Raw genomic sequence first — 20,551 nt, forward strand, 5'->3', positions numbered from 1 at the left:
TCTATTATGCCTCAAGGGGAATTGCACCCACGCATTGGAAGTCTTTACAAACAAGGATTTTGAGGTTTCCGGACAGAATGCCTCTTGCCAGGCCGTTTCTCCTCATGAGACGTCTCCTTTCCCGTCTACAGGGAGGAGGTTTTTGGTTTCCGACCTCCCAAAGTGAAATCCAGCCTGTTGGGTTAGATTTCTGAAGTAAAACCCCTCAGTGAGGTGAGCGCCTCCGCTTCCAACTTTGAATTACTCAAACACTAGCATACCCCACGGGGACACGGTGGAGGTGGTAGCAGAGAAATTAAAGCCCCAGAGAGTTCATATTACTGAATGCCTCACCCACCTCACTAACTCAGGAGAAACCGCCCCGAATTCAGCTTGGGTTCCCTGCTCCTCCAAAAGCGGAGGTAAGAACAGCCACCGGCAAAACCAAACCCTTCCGGGCCGGCTTCCTTAGCGTCGCGCACGCGCAGGGGCCGCTGGGCAATCGCCGCGCTAGCGCCTGCCTCTTCCGGGTGGACTACAAGTCCCAGCTTGCCGGCACACGGTGTCGCCTGGTAACTCGCGCCAGTCGGAGCGCGCTAGGTCGGCTTCTCCGCGCGCCTGCGCATTGGCGGTCTCTGCGCAGGCGCATTTATAACGCTTGGGCGGAGAGGGCGGGGTGTCGTTCCCTTTCGCTGATGCAAGAGCCTAGTGCGGTGTTGGGAGAAGTGTCGGCAGGAGCAGTACTGAAGCCGGGGCCTGGGGCTGACCCGTCAGAGTTTCGTCCGTGCCGAGCCCACTCGAGCCGCAGCCATGTCCGGGGACGAGGTGAGGGCCTGAGACTGGCACTATGTCTAGGGACCAAGGCAGCGAGCCAGACCCACCCCAGTATGGGAGACTGGGCCTGCGGCCTAGCGGCCGGCCGCCGCCATGTGGGGCAGCCGGGCCTAGGCGACCCGGAGCGGTAGAGCCGGCGAGGGCTCCGGAGCCCTGGCTTGGCGGTTTCCCGGCTCTCCTCAGGGCGGCGGCGCTGATGCCGGCGTCCTCCCGTGGCCGGCGTTTCCGGAATGGAGAGCACGTAGAGTTGCCCTCCAGAAGAGGGCTTGAATCCCCGGTTCATGCCCCAACTGAACGAGACTGGGGCCGGCGACTCCTGCATTCCTTTCGATTTGACTCTGCAGCTCCAACTCTCCCTCGCTGGGTGCTGGTGGTACTGAGAGGAGCGTCTCTCGGCTCTAGTAGAGCGACCGCGTTTCAAACTTTTGCAGGCTGGCTTGTCCTGCCCGGCATCCACTTTTGTTCTTATCTAGAGCTTTTTTTTTTTTTTAAGAGGGGAGAGGGGGGAGAAGGCAAGAAGAAAACATCCTTCAGTCTGAAAAAGTGATTAACCTGGGAAAGTTTTAGGGCGGGAGTCCCTGAGTCTGCCTTAGCATAGCTCTCAGCGACGTCAGCGGGAAGTCCGGGCTGCAAAGCTCCCTCGGTCTTTTCCCACTGTCTTGCTTGTACCTCAGCAAATTTCCTCAAGTCCCTTTTTGGTCATGTTTATCGCAGTTTATTTAAATCCAAACGGCCTAAAATGACATTTGACTTTTAAGTACGAGCCATAGGTATTGAACTTCCGCTGGAAAACTCCCTTAAGTTTTTGATTAATTTCTGTAAACATTCGAGTGATTGGCCAGCAGGGCCTTGGAGAGCAGAGAAAAATTCGAAGCTTTTTTGAGCTTTGTCATTTGAGGTGGGTCCTGAAAATGCTTTAAATTTCTTCAAGTAGTGGAAGGGATTCAGGGCAAGGACGTAGAATATTATCCAACTTGGTTAGAGTTAATTCCTTAAAATATAGGTAGTGGCTAGTTCATGGAGGAGTTTGAAGACAAATTAAGGGATTTGGGATTATATTCTGGAGGCGATTCCAAGCTCTTAGTTCTCAGAAATGAGAATACTGAGGCTTCTAGAGAGTTGTGTGATTGATGCCCGTGATCAAATAGTAAGTGACCGAGCCAGTAGTATTTAGAATTCCAAATCTCCGTTTGGTGCCTAGGAGACTCTGAGGAAGGAAACTGAGTCTGAGGGAAGTATGCGATTCCTGCTTTGGAGGTCATGGTTAGACGTTGCTGTCCACCATTGTCTTTCAAAAGTTCTGAGAGGCGTTGTGTCAGGTTTGTTTTGTTTCTACTCATTTTCTAAGCTTTCCATTACCTTTAACAAGTAAACATCTGTATAGCACAGAGTTCTCTGGGGTACTATTCTGTGTTTTATATGGTAAAGTGCTCACAAGTGTTGTAAGAGATCTACTACTAGTTGGTACAGGAGGTAGAAATAGAGCATTAACAGCAGTTTGGAGGGCTGGAGGGTTCAGTTTTAGCGGTGGGATTAGATGTTGAAAGAAGTGGAATATTACTGAAGGGTGAAAAGGATTTTGACAAGCAGAGATGGCAAAACCAGCATTCCAGCAGAGGACTTTGAAAGCCAATAAAGTATTTAAAAAGCTTTGCATTTCTCAGATCTACCAGTCCGTTTTGTAAACTGGAAATTACTGCCCAGGGAAGTTAAGTCGTCCAACATCACAGAGCAAGTTAGTGGAACTAGAATCCCACCTTTGCCTTCCACTCTGAAGGTATGTGCAGGTTCTGGTTCCTCTAATCCTGTTGGATAGAGAAGTTTTCCTAGGCCAATCCTTAACTTCTGGCTGCTTTACAGGCTTGTAAGGATCAAGTGAAAAATCGGTAGGTGGAAATGATAAACTGTTAGGGATGTCCTACAGCAGAAGTAGTCTTGCATGGTAGCCAGGATAGAGCATTGAAGAATCTACTAATAAAAAGTAATTTATTTCTTTTTTCACATTTCCTGTTTTTCTTTTAATTTTTTAATGTATAGTTGCCATAAACTGCACACTGCCTTTCAAACCTGGCAAGTAAGCCCAAAACTCAAATAGCATAATCTCTTTTATTTATTTTTTTTTTTCTGTTAAACAATGATTTTATTGCTTTAGTACAATACACAAATTTATGCAACCAGGGCAGAGGCTGTGGATGACTTGTATTTCCAATTAGGGGGTAGGACTCGTTTGGTCTTGTAGTATCGAGCCAACCGGTGAATACGGCTCTCAATCAGAATCAGACGGAATTTAGCATCTTTATCCTTTCTGTTCCTCTCAAGATGCTTCCGAACAGCAACAGCTTTCTTAATTAAATGATAGAGATCCTCAGGGAGATCAGGAGCAAGTCCTTTGGACTTAAGAATTCTCAAGATTTTGTTGCCTGTCACAAAACGTACTTGTGCAACACCATGAGAGTCTCTCAGGATCACACCGATCTGTGAGGGAGTCAGGCCCTTCTTGGCCAGTTTGTAGATCTGCTCCTTCACGTCGTCAGAAGTGAGCTTCAGCCAGGTGGGGACGCTGCGGCGGTAGGGCAGAGCCGACTGGGACAGGCCCTTCCCAGGAGCGTGCATGCGACCCATGATGGCGGCGGTGTGGTAGCAAAAGGGAGCATAATCTCTTTTAAACTGACCTCTGAAAAGCAGTATTCTAGAAATAGGAGTGCTGCCATGTGAGGAAAGTTCCCTGATCTGCAGGCATCAAAGTGCTGTCAGTAGCTAAGATTATTGCTTATTACTGGGCCCCATTCACAAAGTATCTGAATACTGGGTTTTCACACAACATGGTAAGGTGTTTTACAAAAGAAACTGAATGAAAAATGGAATGTGTATTGTATGAAGTATACAAAACACAGAAGAACAAAATACAAATAAAAATCTCCCAGAATCCTATCACCCAGAGATGACCACACAGCATTTGTTCTGCTCACCTTGCCTCTCGGGGTTCTTTTGCAGCTCCTACCTTCTTGCGGTGGTGCCTTCTAGGCCTTAAAATCTCCCAGAATCCTATCACCCAGAGATGACCACACAGCATTTGTTCTGCTCACCTTGCCTCTCTGGGTTCTTTTGCAGCTCCTACCTTCTTGCGGTGGTGCCTTCTAGGCCTTAAAGTTATCTTGAGTAAGGTATGATAGATGTGAGTAGGCTTCCAATTTGCTGAAGCACTTTAGTCTGTTGGTAATTTTTGCTGGTATCCCTTTTCCTCACCTTCGTCAACCCAACCCAGTATGGGAAGTTAAAAAGAGAAAACATTTGAAGACTTTATTGTAGACTTAAAAAGATATCTCAAAAGAGTCTGATTTTCGTTAAGCACGCTGTGAGCAACTATTTGCTTCTCAGATCCCAACTAGTCTCATAAAACATCTGGACTGTGATACTTTGTTAAATCAGATATAAAAGTCTTAAAAAAAAAACACACATATAAGTCAAGACTGACCTTGTGGTTTGAGGGAGGTCTACTTTGGGTACTGTTTAGGAATCCCTGGTTTCCATATTTTTAAACTCTAGTTTTGCTGAGTGGTGTGAATAAAATGAAGGGATGAGTATATGTCTTCAGCATCCAGAGACAGTAATTGGGAGAGATGTTAATTACGTCAGTGTATAATTCTTGAATATTTATAACCCTTTTCAAGGCTACAACCACAATGTTTCCCTGTGGACCTATATGAATGTTTTTCAAAGGATAACAGCAGTGGATGTCCCTCTTATCTTTGGTCTGTTTTACTGAATAATAGTTAAAAGATAATTAATATTCTAGGCAAACTTGATACTGAAAAAAAAAATGCAGTAAATGGCATGTAAGGCCTGCCAGACAACCGGATTTATCGTGCTTGGAGTGTTATCTGTCCTTTTGCCAAATCTCCATATTTCAGGAATGAGGATGAACTATAGCTTCTTCCTTGGAATGATTACAACACAGTATTTAGGGTGACCCAAGACCAAGTAGGTCAGCAGTGGGGAACTCCTTCCTCCTGACTCTTCTGTTTACTACTCTTTTAAGTTTGCCAAACTATGCTCCTCAGACTGACTGCTTTCTAGAATTAATCATTTATACAGTTAGAGCATTCTTAAGGTAGGAGGGGATAACTTTGAAATGAGGCTGTATCAATTTCCAAAACATCTTGCAGATCCTTCTTTATTGGGTGAGGATGATACTACACCACTCTCCCTTATTACAGACCATAGTTTGGTTTCAGTGTAGCTCAGTTTCCTTAATGTACTTGGGACATAAAGGATTTTAAGTTAATTACAATCAATTTGGGAAATTTTTTTGAGTTTCATGATATGTCTTAAAGATTAGATCACCCTGGGTTGATGGATTTTGGTGATAGGAAGCAAGACATACCATGCTTTGTCAACTCTAAAGCATTATATATAAATTGTATAACAATTGCTAACATTTATTGAGTACTTTTTTACCAGGTACTGTGCCAAGTGTTTTATGTATATTTACCTTTTTGTGCTGTGCTTAGTCGCTCAGTCATGTCTGACTTTTTGCCACCCCATGGACTGCCGCCTAAAGTGGCCCCTGTCCAAGAGATTCTCCAGGGAAAAATACTGGAGGGTGTTGCCATGCCCTCCTCCAGGGGATCTTCCCAACCCAGGTGGATTCTTTACCGTCTGAGCCCCCAGGGAAGCCTGTTTACCTTTTTAGGTTTGGTTTTGGTTCTGCTACTGATCTCCACTTTACAGTTGAGGTGTGGAGAGGGCAAGAACTTATCTGGGGTAACAAAAGAAAAAACCAGAATTAGGATTTGAATTCAGTCAGTTAGGTTCTGGACTTAACGCTTTTAAACATTTTCTTTTAATGTTCTAGAAGAACAAAGCAGAGTAAAAGGTTGTATAGAAGTTTCTTTCACTCAGATAGGGATTTGTTATATGAAGGATTGATGATGGATTTCTTTAAAAGTTTGAATTTCAGGATAAAAAAACATTTTTAAGTTTATTTTAAATTCAGGTCAGGTCTCCTGGTGTAGCAACCCAGGTTACCAAACTTAAAACATGTATGACTTGTCTGGGCTTTGGTTTTCTCATTCATAAAGCAAGGGACGAAGCTTAGGTTGTTATAACGCTAAGCTCCCTTTCCTAAATTCTATTATCTTGTGATAATTTATAAATTAAAAAACAGTACATGTGTTTTTTAAGAGTATGCCTTTTGAGACTGCAGCACGCTTGTTACATGAGCATCATTAAAAATAATCACATGGTCCCGGTTTCTTTTCTTCTTATCTTTTAATAAACAGATGATTTTTGATCCTACTATGAGCAAGAAGAAAAAGAAGAAGAAGAAGCCTTTTATGTTAGATGAGGAAGGGGATGCCCAGACAGAAGAAACCCAGCCCTCAGAAACAAAAGAAGTGGAGCCAGAGCCAACTGAGGACAAAGATGTAGAAGCTGATGAAGAAGACAGTAGGAAAAAAGGTAAGTGGTGAACATGAGAGAGTCAATATTGTTCTGAAAGACCTCGTTCTCTTCCATTGGTGTTTTGAATTTTGTGCACACGATGACCCTCGCAGCCTGAGAGGCTGTTACAGTGAGGCTGAGGCCATGAACAGTCTGGGCACATGGGACCTTGCCAGATTTCTTTTAGACTTGTTTCAGGGAAGATTCCACCAAATCCACAGGACAAAGATGATAAAACTTTGTCACTCCAAGGCTGGTTTTCCAATCTAGCCTGTCCAGAAGTCTCTTCCAGTTTTTTTTTTCCTGTCCCTCTTCCAGTTTTAACGGTGGTTGTATTTGAGTGTAGGCAGAAAGAAATAGGACCAAGATAGATAGTTTTATGTCTTAACAAGTTTGAAAATATATAGAAGACATTAAAATTACAGCCAGCATTAGTTACTCACTCTTGTGCTCTAACATAAACACCATTTAAATGATTTAGTAAACATGTTTATGTTTGTTGAATAGAAGACACTGTACTAGGGGTAGAGAAAACTGACATTTATTGAGCATCTGCCATGTGCTAAGCATCTTGTAAATGTTTAAAACAAAGTTGGAAGATAAATCATTCTTTTAATAAGAATTAATTATGAATTCATAAATAGCTCCTTGAAAAACTTTGTAATAGAGGTATTTAAAAATATTCCTAGTGTACAGTAGGGCAGAACAAATGGAAAACTTATTGAACCAAACCTATTTTTACTCATTAGTGGTGGATAAAATTTCATTTTGTTCATATTGTAGTCTCATTTTAATGAACGTGAAATACTTTATAAGGCCTTTTGTTGGTTGATTGAATAACTTGTTGGACTAGGCACAATAGGTGAGAAAGGCATAATCCCTTGGTATCTCATTGGGAGATAGACAAGCAGCAAGTAAACACCTCTATTGGAATGACAGAAGGTACTATTATCAAGCACCTACAGGATACCTAACCCAGTAAGGGGATAGGAAAGATAGGCTTAGAGAAGACTTCTTGGTGGAAGTAACTTCTAACAAAGATCCTGTGAGATGAAGGTAAGAGCTATGGGAGAGGGCCCATAGGAAGGCTTGAAGGTGAGAGAGCACACACACTGCACTAAGCAGGGGAGGTAGTTCGGTTGAGCTGGAACTAGGGATTAAGGTGGAATATGAGAGACTAGGCAGAAGTTGATTAAGCTGGAGAGCCTTGGAAAAGTATGTTAGAACCCTGACTTTGTTTTGGGAACAATGAGGCATCATATGGTCAGCTACTATATAAATAGTCCCTACATGGTCCCCGATTCGATCCCTGGATCTGGAAGATCCCCTGGAGTAGGAAATGACACCCTGCTGTAGTATTCTTGCCTGGAAAATTCCATGGGCAGAGGAGCCTGGCGGGCTGCAGTCCATGGCATCACAAAGAGTTAGATAAGACTAAGTGACTGAGCACAGTATATGGTCCCCTAGCCAGGTAATTTCCTACAAAGCTTTGAGTTGACCTGCCATTGCGTTTTTAGAACCATAACCTTTGTAGTTGTAGAGGAATTACTGTGCTAATTAATACCAGTCTCTCTAATTCTGGTGACTTGATTAATAGATAAACATTTGGTTTAACTCAACGCTCTGCCTTTGCTATTTGCTAATAATTGATAATCTCAATTATCTTTTAGATGCTTCTGATGATCTAGATGATTTGAATTTCTTTAATCAGAAGAAAAAGAAGAAAAAATCAAAAAAGATATTTGATATTGATGAAGCTGAAGAAGGTATAAAGGTAGTATTGCTTTCTTATTGAAGGTAAAATTTGACCTCTTGAAAGGTTGCTAATGGCTGATGTTTCTCCCTCTGTGTCTCATCTCTTACTAGTTTTGCTTTTTTAATTAAGGATTTAGTCACTACTGTTAAGGTCGTTTTCTTGGCATTGTGTCTGACTAGATATTTTAAAGGAATTATGGTTCAAAGGAATGTAAATTTAGCTTTTACACATTGTATTGTGTGCCATTAAGATGATTACAAAATGCCACTTATCATTAATCATACTGAGATTGGCTGAGGAGAGATATTTCTGTGAGATCCTGTAGAACAAATATCCCTATGATTTCTTCTGTTAAACTTTCGGTAGCATGTTGAGGATACACAGATTTATGTGTATACCTCTGAGCAGCAAAGAATGAACCCTGGCCTGTGGTGGCTGGTGGCTGATTTTATGGCCTGTTCTCCTACAGGAGATCCAGAGCAGTCAGGCTGGTTTTATGGAATTCTCTGATCTTGTGGGGACTTGAGGCCCTGTAGTTGCCTTATTACTGGATTGATTTCTAAAATAATTATCTCAGAGTTACTTTGAATAAGGAGTAGAAAGATGGGTGGCTAAGTAGGTGAATAGGAGGATGGGTGGAGGAAGGAGCTGAAAGTCTGTTCTTTAATGATTTGTTAATTTAGTAGATAAGTATTAGTGAAGACAGTGAGTCAGGTATTGTGTGCTAATTGTTAGGGTACTAAAACGAGTAAGATACTTTCCGTTTTCAGAGGTTCGGGGATAATTTGGAGTTCTTTAGAACAAGATGATTTTACCTGGATTTATCCTATTCTCTCCTTGTTTGGAGATTCTCTTCTTTTCCTACTACTGTAGGGAAATTGATAAAGAGAAATGTTCAGATTATACTGAATAAATGAAGTATAAATGTCCCGGGTAACCAGGTGACACGTTAGAGATATGCCACAGAAAGTCTTGGTTAACAAATTTCTCTAGTAACTTTTGTCCTGAAGAGTCACTTATAAGCTCTAATTTTAGTGCTTGGATACTTTTTACTCTGCTCTAAAGTCATAACAAGAAGTTTCAAGTATCCTTATCAGGCAAGACATGGACATTAACTTGAGGCTGAAGTGTTCTTAAGATTTGAATTTTCAGACCACCATGGGGCTTTTGAAAAATCTTGAAAAATACTTTGTGCTATTCTCTACCTTTCACTGGGTCTTAGCCTCCAGGTTAGAAATAGAGCTTACTGGGATAAAATTATTAATATAGGACTAGAAGCTGACTGGTGTGTGCTAACTTAGATTTAGCCTGTCTGAGTTTCTCATTTACTGATTGTCGTCTTACAGACTAGGTTAATACCTGGTTTCTTGTCTGGTGTATCCAGCTGATAAACATGGGCTGATTGGTCTTTGATGGTCAGATGTGGCACTGAGACAACACAGCTGGATTTGGCATTTTAAGGCTGCATTTTATTCCTGGCTATTTGAGCTTTTTTGCTCATTAGATTTCTAAAATTGCTATAGCAAGGTTTACAGAGTAGCACAAAAGTAGATATTGATAAGTAATGTTGACAGCACACTTCAGGTTGGATACACTGATATAAGTAGGTGAGATTAGAAGGCTGGAACTAAAACTAGCCCTTTCTGCTCTTCTAGGGTTTTTGTGTCTCATTTCAAGGTTGTGTCTGGTTTACAGGCACATGACTATAGCAGCTAATCTTGGGATCAAGCTTTACCTTCTCTCTGTCCATTCATCATGTGACCCTAATTCTCCATGGGTTCTGCCTTTTCCCTCTTTCATGATTTCATCTGTTGAAGTGTTGCCCAAAGACCTCCTTATACAGCCTAGTGCCAGGCTGGCAGTGGTATAAGAAAAAAAATATTTGGTCTTTTCCACTGGTCCTGGCATACAGTTCCTAAGACTCTTGGAATCTCTGGATCTGAGTTTGATCACCAAGAGCCAGTGATTTCATCAATGATGCCTACAGAATGAAGCCTCCATAAAAATCTCATGGGTGGGCTCAGTAAAAAAAATCCTTGGGGGACAGTTTTGGAGAGCTTCAGTGCTGGTGACCACATTGGGATGTTGAGAGTGGTATACCTGGAGAGAGCATGGAAGCACTACACTTCTGCCTCCCTGTTGTTGCTCTATGCATGTTCTCCATTTGGCTGTTTCCAGGTGTATCCTTTATATATTGTGTATATATGTGTCAAGTATAATAAGGTAAGTGTTTTCCTGAGTTGTTTGAGCCCTTCTAGCAAGTGATTGAGTTAGGGGTGTCTGGGAACCCCTGAACTTTAAGTAGGACATATGTGTGGGAAACTTGGGGACTCTGTACTTGAAATTGGCCTCCGAAATGAAACCAGTCTTATGGGACTGAGCCCTTAAATCCATGGAGTTTGTCACTAACTGGATAGTGTCAGAACTACATTGATTTGTATGTTATATAGTTAGTGTCAGAGTTGGAAAATTCGTGTGGAAAAACATCACATATTTGGTGTCAGGAGGAAAAGGCGCTCCTACTAACTGCATCAGAATACTTAGAAACTTACTTAAAATATTCCTGAACCCCATGCCTGCTGAAGATTGTCAGTGAGATATAAGATTCCTTGTTAAGTGTCTTAAAATTTTTCCAGTTTAAATGATACTCTGAACCAGTTTGGTTTACCTGTGAGAGAGATTTCTGATCTATAACTTCAGTTTTGAATATGTAATACTTTTTTCCCCCAAAGCCATGTCAGCCTGTATCATTTAAAAATAAAAATAATAATTCTAGTAGCAAAATGTTGACTCTTATCTCACTTTCTTAGGACCTTAAGATTGAAAGTGATGTTCAGGAACCAGCTGAACCAGAGGAAGATCTTGACATTATGCTTGGCAATAAAAAGAAGAAAAAGAAGGTTGTCAAGTTCCCTGATGAGGATGAAGTACTAGAGAAAGATGAAGGTAATATTGGTGAGCTTAACAGCTCATTTCTAGGTTCACACAAACCTTTGGCCTAGTCTCTTTCATGAATGGGTTCCTTATTTATTTTTTCTTGGCCCCTTATTTCCACTACCAAGTAATGGAAGCTAAAAGGAAACAGAATCTAACTTGATAATGAAAGTTTAAAAGATGTCATGGGGAAGAACTTGACAGTTGTGATTACATTATAACATACTGATTCAGACAATTACTGTAACTGGATTTAATTTTTTTTTTTTTTACTGTTTTGTTAAAAGTGCTGTTTATTAGCTTCGAAGTGCTATAACTACTTCAGAGAATTTAGTACAGTCAGCAGATGGGTTTTTATGGATGTGTTTGTTTCTTAAGTGCTTCAAAACAGACATTTTTTCCTCTAATTATCCTAGTGCATTATTTGGTTTGTTAAATCAAGAAACAGTTCAGTGTGTCTGTATTACCACAAATTCCTAATTAGAGAGGTCTTTATTAAGGATGATTTATGAAAGTTGTAACATCTCCCTAAGGAATATGGGGTTATTTGAGAGCCTCGATGCCTTTATGATTGAGACTGTTATGAATGCAGTTGTGGGAGGGAAGACAAATGTCCTAAAGCTTTCAGTTCTCTAGATCTGCTTCTCCCTTCCCCTTTTTGTTCTTGTATCAGGCCCTACCCCTCATTCTTACAGTCTTTGTTATCTGTAGCTTTAGAAGATGAAGACAGCAAAAAAGATGATGGTATCTCATTCAGTAACCAGACAGGCCCTGCTTGGGCAGGCTCAGAAAGAGACTACACATATGAAGAGGTAAGACAAATTCTGTTGTGAAAGGGGGCTAAACTGTTCACTAGAACTCAAAAGCAGGATAAATGTCCCCTGAATTGAAAGGGCCATTGAAGTACAGGTTGATAATGAAACAGACCCAGAGAGGTCACACAGCCAATGCACAGCACTGCCTGATGCCCACGTATGGGGCAGGCAGTCATTATAGTATCATCAGAATCCATGAACTTCTAAGATCATTGGAGCCCCCCTGGAGGGGGACAGTAGAGAAAGGAAGTGTTAAAAGGGGCCAAGCTAGTCTGGAGTTTGTTTGTTCTGGGTCGTCTGAATTTTACTTTTCCAGGTACCACATATTTTCTCACAGTAACAGTAGAATTAGTAGGAGCTTGTTCGTTCCTTTAACTTTGAATATGGAACTGTTGCGCTTTCATAACGGACCAGTTGCTGTTCAGGGTTGAGAATTATTTTCAGGGAGCTCCCAGAACATGTGATGAATGTGTACATTTGATAAGAAGTAAAGTTTGTTCTTAAAGGAAATGCACAAGTTACGCAAGTGGGAACTGTATACTCCTGCTATTAATAAGACTGTACATGAATACCACTTTATCTCTCTAGCTACTGAATCGAGTGTTCAACATCATGAGGGAAAAGAATCCAGATATGGTGGCTGGAGAGAAAAGGAAATTTGTCATGAAACCACCACAGGTCGTTCGAGTAGGAACCAAGAAAACTTCTTTTGTCAACTTTACAGACATCTGTAAACTGTAAGTTGGTTAATGTGGAGTCTCCATCCCAAATGCCAGGTTCTCAGTGGAGTGGATGTTAAATATCCTTAATGTGGACGTTATTGCCGGTAGGAGACAGTGCACAGGTCAGGGCTGGGTTGAGCAAGGTCACAGTTCAAGTCCGTCAGTTCTTTCAATTCATAGGTCTTAAGGCTTGATTTATTAGGCATCTAAAAGTAAGGGAAGGCAACTCATGCTGACTTATGAGATGATTCTAACCAGATGGAGTGAAGAGTCAGGAGACTGAGTGTAGTCCTTAGAAAGAAGCCTGGGAAGCCCAGGGAGATGGAAAAGCTCATCAGGCTGGAGTGGGCCTGCCAAGCAAGTACAAGCAGTGAGCTTTGGGAAGGCAGCTACATTTAATGTTCTGCTTCCTTGGTTATTGCCAAGACACAGGTGACGAGATTTCCACTTCATTAATTACCATCACATTCCATGCCTGTCATACCCCCATGTCACTGTCTGGGCCTGGCTCTTCTCAGACTTCCTCAGCTACACCTTTTTTGGCAGGTTCCTTAGGACAACTGACCTTATCTCCTGTTTGTTCTTTAATTTCGTAAGTAATATAGGCTTGTCAGTAAAAGGGAAAGAAAGTGAAGTTGCTTAGTCGTGTCCGACTCTTTGCAACCCCATGGACTGTAGCCCACCAGCTTCCTCCGTCCTTGGGATTTTCCAGGCAAGAGTACTGGAGTGGGGTGCCATTTCCTTCTCCAGGGAATCTTCTTGACCCAGGGATTGAACCCAGGTCTCCCACATTGTAGGCAGACACTTTACCATCTGAGCCACCAGGGAAGTCAAAATAAAGAAAATGTAATCACTAAAAATTCCCTGACCAGAGTAACCACTTGTTTTCGTTGCTTATAGGCATAACTTAAAAAGTTTTAGACTTTTTTTTTTTTGCTGGTGGTAATAGTATTTCTATCTATAGAAATTAGAAAATGAGAAAATACAGACCTGCCAAAGAAAATGAGAACTCATCTGTTTTAAGTCCATCATTAAGAGATAGGTAATCATAGTTTAGTATTTTTATGTTTAGCTACTTTTTTTTTCTTAATATTTATTTGGCTATACCAGCTCTTAGTTGCAGCACTTGGGATCTTTAGTTGCAGTGTGTGAACTCTTAGGTGTGGCATGTGGAATCTGCTTCTCTGACTAGGGATTGGATGTGGGCCCCCTGCATTGTGATGCAGAGTCTTAGCCACTGGATCACCAGGGAAGCCCCCTCTTTAGCTACTTTTAAGCATCTAAATATTTTTTAATAAATTGGTATCATACTGGTTTTTAACATATTTTTCTCAATATATAATGAACTTTTTACCCATATCATTAAATAATCTTTACAAATGTTTTTAAGAGTTATACAACATATTCTGACAGTTCCTTGGTTGAACATGGTTGCTCCCAATTTTTCAATATCAGGCAGAGCTTCACGGAACAATCCTGATATGAACAATCCTGATACGTGTATCTTGGCAGAACTCAGAATAGAGCCTTAGGGTGAAAATTCCCAAAGAGGAATTGCCTAGTCAAAAGGAATGGACACTGTTTATAGCAAACATTGGCAAGTTGCTTTCCAGCAAGTTTATACCAGTTTATACTCCCACTAGCAATATAGGTACCTACCAGTTTTATTATATTTCACCGACCCTTACTCATTACATTTGGAGGAAAAAGCTTTTTAAAATTACAATAGTAGTACCTAGTTATTGGAACAAACTCAAACAGTGCCAAGTGAATAGAATTAAAAAGTGTACTGAGTGGCATTACTCTGGTTTGCTTTTTTTCGCTTTATGTGCTTTTTCATTTTATGCTTTTTTATTATTTAGAGACCTATATTTTAAAAGCAGGATAGAATGGATGTACCATAATTTAACCACTTTCCAGTTGGTGACTATTTTAGCTGTTTTAAATTTCTGTTGTTGGGCTGCCATGAAATACTTCCCTTTTTAAAAATAAATTCCAAACAGGAAATATATAGGAATTTGCATAACAGACACCCAAGTATTCATTGCCTTGATTTGGTGTGTTTTGACCTCTTGATACTTTAACTTCAGATCCTTTTACTTCTTTAAAAAGAGGGCTTTACAATTACAATTTAAGGCCATCTTTATATATCTTTCTGATCTCTTTTACTTTCCTTCCTAGAAAAAGATCTTATCCTTTAAAGTTGGTATTTACCTTTCCTGTCCATGTCTATAGACATTTACCAGTGTGTATATACTTGTAAATAAAATGTAATATTGTTTTATGGGCTTTAAAATGTAAACAAATGGTATCATATATATCTTCATTTCAGAGTTTGATGAACTGTGCTAAAATTCACCTAACAGCTGAGTAATTACAAAACAGTGAAGAGAGTGAGGTTTTTAGAAGTTTTGTTAGATTTCCATGAAAGATACGGCTTATATTATTCCACTTTCTTTTTAGATTACATCGTCAGCCTAAACATCTCCTTGCATTTTTATTGGCTGAATTGGGTACAAGGTAAGAAACTATATTCACGTTTGTATACAGTTACTTACAGTATTAATGGACATTTTATAAGAACTTCTTTTAACTTGAAAAGATATGTAATACACTTAGGGAAAAAAACATCCACCTGATTGTCAGAAGAACTTTTAGGGCAGTGAAGGAGGGAAACTTGTTCATTTCTATGGGAGAGGTTGGCTACTTGGGAATAGGAAAACAGTCCACAGTGGCTCATATGTGAACAGGCCTGTTAGGTATACCAAAGTGAGTCGAATGTCCCTTTAAAAATAAGTAATGTAATAATGAATATGACTAACATGTTGAGCGTCCATTGTGTGCCAGACTCTTTTGGATACCGTCTCAATCTTTACAACAGTTCTGTGGACTGTTAGAAAGTAGTGTTACTCCATCTTAACACATTTGGAAACAGGTTTGGTGAAGTGAGGTTGTATAGGTGGTCACATAAAGAAAAAAGAAAAAGTGTTAGTCATTCAGTTATGCCCGACTCTTTGCAACCCACGAAGCCTGCCAGGCTCCTCTGTCCATGGGATTCTCCAGGCAAGAATACTGGAGTGCATTGCCATTTCCTTCTCCAGGGGATCTCCCTGATCCAGGGATTGAACCTGGGTCTCCTGCATTGCAGGCAGATTCTTTACCATCTGAGCCACTAGGTCACATAGCTAGTTAGTTGCAGTCAAGATGTAAACTCAGGTCTATGTTTCTTGGGAGCTTTTAACTCTTAAAAGCCTTAATCTTGTGCCTTGTTGGTAGTACAGAGGTAATTAAGGGGTTCTCGTCTCTTCCTATCTAGAAACTCATTTTGTTGGAACTGGCTGTATTTGCTATGGAGTTCAGGAGTAATTTGCTTGACCAGTGGTAGATATGTGGGCTGTGTTGTGGGAGAATTGTATTTTAAATGTAAATTTGTTACAAACTTAAAATTACATAAACTGATGGAGCAAAAGGTAGCAGTGTTTTTCCTACTTCTCAGAATAATTACAGTTTTTGTGGAGGTGAGGTAAATTATAACAAGTTGTAACCAGTGAATTTATAGTCAGTGAGCTAATTATAGGGCTATCAAGAAAACTGAATTTCTTTTGACAGTAAATGAAAAAGATTTTCTGTGTCAAGCACTAGAATCACCGTTGCCTGGAAATTAAGGGTTGCTGTTCATGGAGGATGATAATAAACTCTTACAGTTAGAGGAGAATCATAGGAGAGGTTCTTGGAAAAGTCAATTTAATAGTAAGATAAGGAATAGATTTAATGCTGCTTGGCTGAATTTTTGTTTACTTTCTGATTTGTAATTTCTTTTTTTCTTTTCACATTTTTGTATGGCTGAAATTCCAAAGCTTCTTAATTTTGATGAAACCCAATTATCAGTGTGTTTATTTGGTCACTTGTGCTTTTCAGTGTCATACTTAAGAAAATATTGACTAACAGATGGTCATGAAGATTTACGTCTGTGTTTTCTTCTAAGATGACTACAATTTTAGCTCTTATGTTTAGGTCAACGATTTATTTTGCAGCTGTTTTTTGGTATGTTAAAAGTTAAAAGTGTCAAAGTTGTTTCTTTTGCGTATAAATAGATAACCTAGTTGATCTCGCACCATTTGTTGAGAAAACTATCCTCTGTTCCAATGAATTACCTTGACACTACTTCAAAAATCAATTGACAATAAAATAAGGGTTTATTTTTGGACTCTTAATTTTTTTCATTGATGTACATGAGCACTGTGGCTTTGCAATATATTTCAATCTCAGAAAACATGAGTCCTCCAACTTTCTCCTTTTTCATCATTATTTTGGCTAGTCTCAGTCCTGTGCATTTCCATATAAATTTTTTTTTTTTTTTTACATCAACTTTTTTTTTAAATGATGTCTAGCCCAGAGCCTTGCTTTCTCAAAAGTATTACTTGTCAACAACTGCTTTAAAAAAAGTTTCTCTTTAAGCATCATTGATAATATGAGGCCTGTGATTTCAACTGTACTTTTGGGGGAGGGGTTGAAATTGCTTTATAGATACAACTCACACATTTTAAAATGTATAATCCAGTAGTTTCTAATTTGTTCACATAGTTAACCATCACCACAATTTTAGAACATCTTCATGAACTATATGCAACTGATCAAAAGATTTGGTCTTAGAATTTTTAAGGATATCTGTAGCTCTTTTCATAGTTTTTATATTTATAGTGCACCTTACTGCTTTGCATGTGGTATGCAGTCAACAAAAGTGTGATTGTCCTTTGTTGAGTGAATGGGTCATCACACAGTTAAGTTTGTTTTTGTTTTTTTTTTCCCTCCAATGGCTGAGTCCAGCTCTCTGTGACCCCATGGACTGCAGCATGCCAGGCTTCCCTGTCCATCACTATCTCCCAGAACTCAGTGTCCACTGAGTCAGTGATATTATCCAACCAATCTTATCCTCTGTCACTCCCTTCTCCTCCCCTCACTCTTTCCCAGCATCAGGGTCTTTTCCATTGCGTTGGCTTTGCACATCAGGTAGCCAAAGGATTGGAGCTTCAGCATTAGTCCTTCCAATGAATATTTGGGGTTGATTTCCTTTACGATTGGTGTGATCTCCTTGCAGTCCAAGGGACTCTCACGAGTCTTCTCCAGCACTACAATTTGAAAGTATCAATTCTTCAGCACTCAGCCTTCTTTATGGTATAACTGTCACATCCGTAACAAGATTACTGGAAAAACCATAGCTTTTAACTAGACAGACCTTTGTCTGCAAAGTGATGTATTTGCTTTTTAATATACTATCTAGGGTTGGTCATAGCTTTCCTTCCAGGGAACAAGCATCTTTTAATTTCATGGCTGCAGTCACTCTGCAGTAATTTTGGAGCCCAAAAAGATAAAATCTGTCCCTGTTTCCACTTTTACCCCATCTGTTTGCATGAAGTGATGGGGCCAGAGGCCGTATCATCTTACTTTTTTTCATGTTGAGTTCCATGCCAGCTTTTTCACTCTGCTTTTTGACCCTCATCAAGAGGCTTTTTAGTTCCTCTTCACTTTCTGCCATAAGGGTGGTGTCATGTGCATATCGGGAGAAGGCAATGGCAACCCACTCTAGTGTTCTTGCCTGGAGAATCCCAGGGACGGCGGGGCCTGGTGGGCTGTCGTCTATGGGGTTGCACAGAGTCAGACACGACTGAAGCGACTTAGCAGCAGCAGCAGCAGCATGTGCATGTCAGGCTATTGATACTTCTCCTGGCACTCTTGATTCCAGCTTGTGATTTATCCAGCCTGGCATTTCATATGATGTACTCTGCATGTAAGTTAAATAAGCAGAGTGACAACATATAGCCTTGACAATAGTCCTTTCCCAATTTTCAACCAGTCTGGTTTTAGACTTAATTACAAATCATTTGTTGCGGAAGATGTAATTAAAAATTGAATTTAATGTTAGGAAATAAGGGTAAGTCATTAGGCACCAACTACTTAAATTTTGAGAAACCAGGTAGTATTGCCCCTGTAACTTACCTGTGTCATTGAATATATTTTAGTATTTAAAATATTTGAATATTTAATATTATAAAAATATTTAAAATGTTTGATTGGTATTTGATTCCTTATAGGAAAAAGCAGTAATAGATACTTTTTGTTTTCTTTCATAGTGGTTCTATAGATGGTAATAATCAACTTGTAATTAAAGGAAGATTCCAACAGAAACAGATAGAAAATGTTTTGAGAAGATATATCAGTAAGTCTGTAATTTTTAACACATCACTCTGAAATGTTCCCATTGGGCTGAAATACTCTGGGTGACAGCCATTGGTTTTTAATGAAGCTAGACAGGCTGGCCTTAGAAGATAAGGGAAAATGATAGTGGTGGGGAACTGGGGTGGGAGGTGGCTCTTGGTAGCCAGTTGGGGGTCAGGGAGTGGGATTTGGATTTCCTTGATCAGACCCAGCTGATCAAGGCTGCTGGTTGGTTCTAGGCTGGAAGGCCAAGTCAAAGAAATCTATCTGCATTCAGACCTGATCTGACCTAGTTCTCTTACCTTCCTAATCACTTAAAATTGGCAGATCTGTTCCCACCTAAGAAAGCTATTAAGTTCTCTCGACTGAGTGCGTTTCCTATAGACAAAGCCAGGAGTAGGCATCTGGAACGTGTCACTGCTTCTTTGGACATGTGGAGCCTTTTTTCAACCCATGGTTAAGTTTGTGAACTATTACATCAGATAGCTTGTTTTTTTCTTACCTCTAGAATAGCTGGGTGTAGCTAAGATAAGCTTTCAGCTTGGGTTCCAATGTGGGATTGCAGAGTTCAGTAGAAGCATTTTAGAGGAAAGAAAACCTCAGGTAAAAAAAACCGGTGGCTACCAGGTAATTCTGTGTGTTGTTTCTCCTCAGAGGAATACGTCACCTGTCACACGTGCCGATCACCAGACACAATCCTGCAAAAGGACACCCGACTCTATTTCTTACAGTGCGAAACTTGTCATTCTCGATGCTCTGTTGCCAGCATCAAAACTGGCTTCCAGGCTGTCACAGGCAAGCGAGCACAGCTCCGTGCCAAAGCTAACTAATTTGCTAATCACCACTGATTTTGCAAAGTGTGTTGTGGAGATTTGGCTGGACAGGTTTACCATCAGAGTGGATATACCACTGTATTAAAAACAAGATAGAAAAGCTGCCAAGTTCTTTGGCGTGTGGCTGGTTGGTCTGAAATTCTTGCAAGATGCCGTTGCTGAAGCTGTTGACATACTCATTGCCTACTCTAACAACTGTCAGAGAAACATGATGGGGTAAGGCGGTGCTTTTTTAAAATCGTTCATAGACTTCTGTAAAATGCAAGATAAATTAAAGTTATTATAACAGTGATTCTTTCAATTTGGTTTGTCCTTCAGTTTTCTTTTCTATTAAAAAATTATGCTTAATGAATTCAGCACAACAAGTTTGTGCCTGGGCAGCTCTGGTGAGGTCTCTCTATGCTTGTCCTGAGAATCTTAAGCTGGGTAGTCATTTTCCTTCTCAGTTTCTTGGGATGCCTGAAGTAGACACAGCTTCACATGATGGTTGGAACATGAGATCTGGGAGGACAGTCTGTTTTTGGTGTCCAGGAAACAATTATATAGACTTGAATTCTTTTTCATTATGTGGGGATTGTTGCCACTACCTCACAGCTGAGTCCTCCGTCTGTTACCATATGAGGAAATACAGGGTGCTAAGTACCTTCCTTAGAATTTTCCTTATTGGCCACTAAGAGAATCTTAGAGATACAGCCTTTGAGTATGTCTTAGAACTTGCTGGCACACCAAGAATAACCCTAGTCGGGCATCTGTTGGTGAGAAAGTGGTGTGGCTTATGCAGTAGAGAGAACTCTTGACAGTCCAAACCATGATGCTAGAGGACACTTTTGTTTTTCCTCAACTTGGGCTCTGGATTTGAAAAATGGCCCACCACAAATGTTTTTTTCTATTTTCTGTATTAAAGTAGATTTTGAATGTGATCATGAGAAACCAAGAGGTGATTCTGATTGTGTTCCACTTCTGGGGCCTCCTTCTGGTTCTGCCTTCTGTGGTTTTGGCCAAAAAGGTATTTCCCCCTGA

At 40.3% G+C, this 20,551-nt stretch overlaps 2 protein-coding genes across 2 annotated transcripts; one reads left to right on the forward strand and one right to left on the reverse strand.

The window, feature by feature from the left end:
• Window positions 1-652: 652 nt before the first annotated feature.
• Window positions 653-19,823, forward strand: EIF2S2 (eukaryotic translation initiation factor 2 subunit beta). Its single transcript, XM_006075742.3, has 9 exons — window positions 653-804; window positions 6,096-6,273; window positions 7,926-8,029; window positions 10,822-10,957; window positions 11,657-11,757; window positions 12,349-12,497; window positions 14,946-15,002; window positions 18,614-18,699; window positions 19,353-19,823. Exons 1-9 carry the CDS (start codon window positions 790-792, stop codon window positions 19,526-19,528), a joined length of 1,002 nt encoding a protein of 333 aa, XP_006075804.1. The 5' UTR covers window positions 653-789; the 3' UTR covers window positions 19,529-19,823.
• On the reverse strand, window positions 2,927-3,450 carry LOC102411041 (40S ribosomal protein S13). The gene has a single exon (XM_044927724.1). The coding sequence runs from the start codon at window positions 3,433-3,435 to the stop codon at window positions 2,980-2,982; it is 456 nt and encodes a 151-aa protein (XP_044783659.1). The 5' UTR covers window positions 3,436-3,450; the 3' UTR covers window positions 2,927-2,979.
• Window positions 19,824-20,551: the final 728 nt, after the last annotated feature.

Source organism: Bubalus bubalis, chromosome 14 (genome assembly GCF_019923935.1).
Source record: "Bubalus bubalis isolate 160015118507 breed Murrah chromosome 14, NDDB_SH_1, whole genome shotgun sequence".
NCBI lineage: Eukaryota > Metazoa > Chordata > Mammalia > Artiodactyla > Bovidae > Bubalus > Bubalus bubalis.